At 36.0% G+C, this 7,236-nt stretch overlaps 1 protein-coding gene across 1 annotated transcript; it reads right to left on the bottom strand.

Annotated features, from left to right (window-relative positions):
* Positions 1-3,088: 3,088 nt before the first annotated feature.
* On the bottom strand, positions 3,089-7,236 carry LOC137827052 (callose synthase 3-like). Its single transcript, XM_068633260.1, has 6 exons — positions 7,095-7,236; positions 6,326-6,465; positions 5,254-5,391; positions 5,052-5,128; positions 4,878-4,971; positions 3,089-4,272 (listed from the first exon to the last, which is right to left on the bottom strand). Exons 2-6 carry the CDS (start codon positions 6,440-6,442, stop codon positions 4,210-4,212), a joined length of 489 nt encoding a protein of 162 aa, XP_068489361.1. The 5' UTR covers positions 6,443-6,465; positions 7,095-7,236; the 3' UTR covers positions 3,089-4,209.

Raw genomic sequence — 7,236 nt, 5'->3', positions numbered from 1 at the left:
AAAATTCTTTTTTACGCTGCAACGCAAGTTGGGGATTCATGATCTTCACCTACCAACTTGAGGGGGAGTATTAAGGAAATAATGATTATCAAATTATACGCAATTAACTTGGTAATGATAGAATCCAAAAAAATATAGCTTGTAGTTTGGAGAGAAAGTCTCCATACACTTCTATATATTCCTATACATGGAGTGATGTTAATACACAAAAAATTAAGGAATTACCATTTTTTTCTTACCATTTTCTTTTATATAATTTTCTTGTATTTTGGTAATAGGTGTAAATAAGATGTCTTAAGGGTGAGATTAGAAGGTTTCATTCTCCTCATTTCCAAATACTCAAAAGCAAAACCTTCTCTGCACCCCAATAGAATTTAGGTCTCTCAACTATAAACACAATGGTCTTTTGTTGCATGATCGTATCTTTGAGATCTATTGCATGTTATATTTAGCATTGGTTGAGAACATGCTTTAATAACACCTGGTCTATCACATCTAAAGCATTTGGCACCAGAATGTGACTGAAAAGTGGGTCCTCCAATCCTATTTCTTTTTATCTCCATTCTTAGGTGTACTTTTTAAAAGGTCCTCGTGGTTTCGCAACTCAACTACTACTTTTAAGACTTTCCACCTATTTTTCATTCTCCATTAGAGGAAGGTTCTAATTGAAAAATGAACGACAAGTTTCAATCGCAGCCGCAATCCCAGTAAAAGGAGACAATTCAAAACAGAAAATGTGTGACCATTGTAACAGATCCGGGCACACCATGAATGAATGTCAGACTCTTAAATTTCACTATATGTTTTGTGATAAAAAAATGGTCACATGGAAGATAGATGTCGGTTGAAAAATGGGAACAATAACAAACTGGGACAATTCCGAGGATAATGTCCCTCTTGTCGCGGAAGTCACTCCATGACAAACATGACAGAATCTCAGGAAGTATCTGCTTCAATTTTTTCTAGTGCAGTACAAAGATTCACCGTGGAGTAGATTCAAAAATTGGCTCAAGCAATCAATGCATTAAATAAAATAATATTGGTAATGTTGACGCATACACAAATGTTGCAGGTTTGATTTCATCAACTCTTGTATCTGTTAATTCTAGTAGCGTAAGTTCTTGGATATTTGATACCGGCAGCATGGATCACAGTGTTTCCCATATGTCTCTTTTAACTAAACCTAAATCTTCCAATATTACAAGTTTCAATTTATAAAATGGTGCTACGACACAAGTCACACACGCTGACACCATTATTTTTAATTCCAAACTCGCACTTAAAAATGTCCTATGTGTCCCATCTTTTAACTTGAACTTGGTTTTAGCCAGCAAACTCACAAATGACCTAAATTGTTGCATTCTATTCTTTCCTGAATTTTTTATTTTGTAGGACTTGGTTTCAGGGAAGATGATTGGCTCGGGTAGATAGTGTGGTGGTCTATATTACATGCATCCATCAAAGAATAAATCGGATATTTTCCATGTCTCTCAGCGTTCTTACTTATGGTTTGTGTTACTTTCTTACAATTATTGACAATTTTTCTCGTTGCACATGGATTTTTCTCATGCATCATAAATCAGAGACAATTTTTATTAACCAATTTCTTACAATTCGTTAAAACTCAATTTCAAACAAATGGTCAAACAATAAGAGTGGATAATGGCACAAAATTAATTCCTCTTCACAGTTCTCTTCAAAATAAAGGAATTGAGATCGAAAATTCTTGTATTCACACTCCACAACAAAATGGAGTTGTTAAACGAAAACAACGACACATTTTGAATGTTGCTTGTTCTCTCATATTTCAATCAAATGTCCCTCTTGAATTCTGAGGGGAATTTGTCTTAATTGTAGTTTACCTTACAAACTGAATTCTAACACCATTGGTATCCAACAAATCTCCATTTGAGGTCTTATGTAACCACCCTCCTCTTCTCTTGCACATTTACGGGTCTTTGGCTGTGAATGTTACATGACCAATGTTCACCCTAAACAAAAAATTGACCCTCGTGCCCCTATTTGTGTCTTCATAGGGTATCGACATGGCTAAAAGGGGTATAAATTTTTTGATTTACAAACCAAAAAAATATTCATCAGCCGTGACGTGTATTTTAAAGAAAATATTTTCCTTTTTCATTCCAAATCTTTCCAGTTTCCTCAAAATTCATCACCATATTTTCCTCTACCTTACAATATTTCCTTCCATACACCAATCCAACCGATATCCTCTCCTGATTTTTCTTCCAATTCCATGCTTCCCTTACCTCGTCACAATCCTCAATCACATACACCTTGTTGCTATTCCAGAATTCTCATCCTCAGAAATAGTCGTACGATATTCATCTCATTCTCCATTGCCTACTTTATCTTCTTTCTCACCTTTCGCAACATCAGAACCCTCCAATTTGTCACCAATTTTGACCCTCGATGAACCTCCTCTTCACCATTCCACTAGTCATATTCAACTATTGTCGATATTACATCACTACAAGAAAAAATGGTTTTAACGAGAGTTTATTTTTACATTATCTAGGGTTAAAACCTCCATTAAGTCATTTACCCAGGGTTGTAGTTTCCCCCGCTAAACCATCTCTGGGGAATGTGTTCCCCAGGGTTTTTTTAAACCTCAAGAAAAGTCTTTCAAAAATACCATGGGTTTAAGAACCTCCGTAAAATACCATGGGTTTCAAAACCTCCGTAAAATACCACAGGTTTTAGAACCTCCGTAAAATACCACAGGTTTCAAAACCTCCGTAAAATACCATGGGTTTCAAAACCTCCGTAAAATACCATGGGTTTCAAAACCTCCATAAAATACCATGGATTTCAAAACCTCCGTAAAATATAAGGTTTATGAGAAAATTCATATTCAATATATGAAAAAAAACTATATTAATCTTATGGCCCACTTATATAATCAAAATCGAAGTTTTCAAAATATACTAAAATAATTTTAAGAAAATCTGACATGAATAACCATAATGATAAACTAACATAATATAAAGTTATAAGAAATGAAAATATAAAATTAACATAATACAATTTTATTCATATATATATATATGGTTTATATTTATTGTACCGTCCAGGTAGTCGGAAGTGATGACGTGGCAGCAAGCTATTATGTAGGCGTGTTAAGCAGGGCTCATGGCTGGCGGAAGGGAAGGAAGTCGGGGGGCTCGTGTAGTCCCCAGTTATTAAGTTGGCGTGCTCCGATCTCTAGCATACCTAAACCGGCGGTCAACGGGTTTGAGATGAAGTCGCCGGATGCGAACCCAGACGACCACATGGTTAGAGATCGCCGAAAGAAGGACATCGCCGAAAGATCAGGGAAGCTTGTTCCAGGCTCTCGAAGCAGAGGATAAAGTCGTCAGATAGTCATTTCCTAGCTAGCCAGAGGTTGAGGTCGGGGAACAGCTCACCTGGACATGCATGATGAAGCAAGTGAAGTAGATCATGAAGGCGGCCGGCGAGACCACAGGGAAGGTGTGTATGAAGGCACCCGTACTCGCCACGCAGAAGAGATCACGCTCAAAGGCAGCTTTGCGCTGAGTAGTTCCATGCCTAAGTAACTTAGCCAAAAGCCTGAAGAGTAAGAAGTGGCGCCCAAGTCAAGGATGCTCCAGATGGTGACACGTGTACAGCTGGATGCGAGCCACGTGTCCAGATGTGTAACTGTCAGGAGAGAGAAAGTGCACAGGTATATAAGAGATTCTAACGAACTTTGAGGTACACGCGCGTTTTAGATTACTTCTTTACGCTTGCGAGAACTTGAGTACGCTAAGAGAGAATTTTGCACGGTTCCTGAGAGTTCTTGAGTTTTCTCTTAGTATTTGGTGGTTCAGGCGCTGACTTGGGCGTTGGAGCGTGATCGGCCGCAGCGGCGCCGTTCTGTCTTTTGCAGGTTCTTGAGGTGAATCGAGGCGAAGGACCGAAGCTAACACGGCGCAGAAGTCGATCCGGATTTGACGAGGCAAGGCTCCAGTGTCTTGGTCAACAGGCAGGATCATTTATATATTATTATATGTTATACATTTGTCTCTATTATATAATATATAATTATGTATTAATTTTTTTCTATGTTTTCAAATATTAGAGTACATTGTATGTTTATTATATGATAATATATGATATATGATTCACTGGAAAAGCAGCTGCAGCTGGACGCAATGGAAAAGCATTCACAGAATAACACACATTTGCCTCTCACACGTCTTCAAAGTAAAACTGCATCCCACGATTCTCCATGATAGCTCCGTAATTGACTACCTAGTTAACAGATAATAATAAAATAGTAGAAACAACGCCACCTTTCTTTTCTAATGCTAACATAGAAAATCAAAATTACTTATAAGAATCTTATTATTCCTGATTTAAATTAAAGATTTATTTAATATGATTTGGCCAACAGTCAATTTGTATCCTGTGATGAATCAGAGATGACTTTGAATCTTGAAAGCATTGATGGTCTCTGATAAATATTACACGATTCAGCAATTCATTATTTTTTATTTTTCTTTTCAAGACTCTTATCAAAAACATTGAATACTTGGATAAACTTAAATTAAAAAAAAAAATAGGGAGCACTATTAAGTACACCCCAATTAGAAAAACTTAAATTAATATCCTGTTCCACTTCTCTTTCTCGATGAATTCTTACTTTATCTCTAAAGATGACAATAAGTATCTAAAAGAATCTAGACCTATATAAAAAATCAAACAGAATGATAAAACAAGAAGCCTTGCAGCTATTTTCAATGAACATGAAAGTTAATGACTATACAAAGTAATCTCTTTTTACAAAATTGAGAGAAAAGTACATGCTTATAGTTATCATGCGCAGAGAAAATTAGAAATTAATATTCAATACTTACATTAGATTTATCAAAAAATGAGTTTTCGGAAGGCAGGCAAAAGAAATCAGCATCAGCACGCATTGGCCAACCTAATCGAAAACAATCAGCAGACCTACAAGTATGTTGTTAAAAATTAAAAAATTGACAGGCATGACAGTCAATACAGAGAAAAATTAAAGCATAAACTCATACCAGAAATATTCATTTAAATCATCATAGTTCCTCCACTGTGAATGCTTTGACCTTCCCTTTTTGCTGCGTGCAGCTTCCTTTTGAGCAAGGAAATATCAATTTATTCATCAATGTGAAAAATAAATGAAATAAGTTTATATGGATGGACGACCACAAACAAAAAAGGAAAGGACAAGTAGACTGTAATCAATGCAAGAAAAACCTTAGCAATCACGTTGTAGATAGGAGTGACAACTTTCCTTAAAAATGCTTCTTCTTCACCCCCATAAGCTGGCTTCACATTCTCTCCAGTCATCGGACTGACATTACCAGCAAGCATACCATACAATTCAAAAGCCATCTACAGAAACCATATTCAAAAGAACCAATTCATGTCAATTTTCATAAGTAGCAAGTTACCATCAAAGTCTCAATTAAAACCAACAAGACAAATGTGACAATGTAAGCAAATGCCAAAACCATAGGGAGAATATACACAAACATGCACATTGCCTCCTAAACAGTCAAGAAAATAAGATTATGCAACACCAGGAAAAAAAATAACAAAATCGCATGACAAACGCGTTTATATTATATTATAAGAACTACATGTTTCAATGCAAACAATCACGGACAGATAATACATATATTGAAGATACAAAAAAACACAATTAATGATATAAACAGGGTACTATATCTTTCGAGACTGAAACTTACATTCATTAATTTTATAGTGTCAGAAACTAATGCAGGATGCAGACATTATAATGCTCTTAATAACCGTCTTGCTTAGGTTAAACATCAAGAAAGTACAAACACCAGCTCTCCTAAAAGCTTATTCCATATAAATGCACATAATTACATACTCATCTAAAGCACCATCACAGTCAATGGTTGAATCCCATCACCAATAGTTCTTATAAGTTCACTTTGTGTTTCTTCTTTTTCTTATAATAACTATCCTTCTCAAATTTAATCTAGTTTTCTTAGAGAAGAAATAAAGCAAATCAAAGAATGTAGAAAAGTGTAAATCGGTAAGAATTATGAAGCCTTTTGGAAAGGATATTTAAATATTTTGTACGTAGCAATGACAGAATTCAAAATATCAGTACCACTGGATTTCACTCATTCCTTAAGCTTTATTATAAAAATAGTATACATTACACTAGACATTATCTGATAGGTAAATTGAATAACTTAAAATATTTTAGAGTGGAAAAGATAAGCACATGCAGAAAGAAATTGTAGCCTACCAAATTTACCAGATTAAGCATTGACAAGTTGTTCTAGAATACCTTCACAGCACCTTCTTCAACAATTGACATCCGGGACAGACGGTTGTAATCTAAACCAATCTTTTTCTTCAACTCCTCCACAAAATTAAAATTTATTTCATGGAGGAGTACATCCATGGACCGCAAGCATAAGCAACCTACTAGAGGTTTTCAAAACTTCAGGACCATCATCATATACTTATGATGTTTATTTAAAAACATAGCGCAGAATAAGCAAATAGTGCAGAATTGAAAACAAATGTGAAAACATAATGACTGGAAAAACTGGATCAGAAATAGTGAATGAAAACAAATGGTTGGGATCTTTTTTTTTTTTTTTGAGCTGGAGCAGATTTAACTATGAACCTATAGCAACCCTTGTACACATAGCTAACCATAGATCAAACAAAGACCATCAAAAGGAGCCTACATAACACCCTAGACCATAACCCTGCACTCCCCTCTTTCAAGCCACTAGAACCTCCAATCTATTCCAAAATAGCCTCCAATCTATTCCGAAGTTACTAGACCCTAGATTTAACAAAATCCTCAACATTTTTATTTCGATCAAGCTTTAGGGATTATGCTTCAACTGATTCAAATAAGCAACTCAGAAAATCAATGCCAACTGAAGAAATCGACAATGGAAACAGAGAAAGGATAATGAAAACAAGAGCAAAATCAATGGTGATGACGGTGGTGTTGCGTTCGTCGGAAAGAACAATGGTGGAGCGTATAGGGGCGTGAGAGAGAGAATATGTACTGAGAAGAGGAAGAAGAAACCAATTACCGTGGTGAAGTAGCAGAAGCAGGTCCGGTGGAGGAGGAGAAACAGATCCGCGTGGTGGAGGAGGAGAAACAGGTCCGTCGTGGTGGAGGAGGAGAAGCTTTATGGTAGAGGATGAGAAGTAGCTATACCGTGGAAGATGAGA

The sequence above is a fragment of the Phaseolus vulgaris genome, chromosome 8 (assembly GCF_000499845.2).
Source record: "Phaseolus vulgaris cultivar G19833 chromosome 8, P. vulgaris v2.0, whole genome shotgun sequence".
NCBI classification, from domain to species: domain Eukaryota; kingdom Viridiplantae; phylum Streptophyta; class Magnoliopsida; order Fabales; family Fabaceae; genus Phaseolus; species Phaseolus vulgaris.
This window is presented reverse-complemented; position numbering and strand designations above follow the sequence as displayed.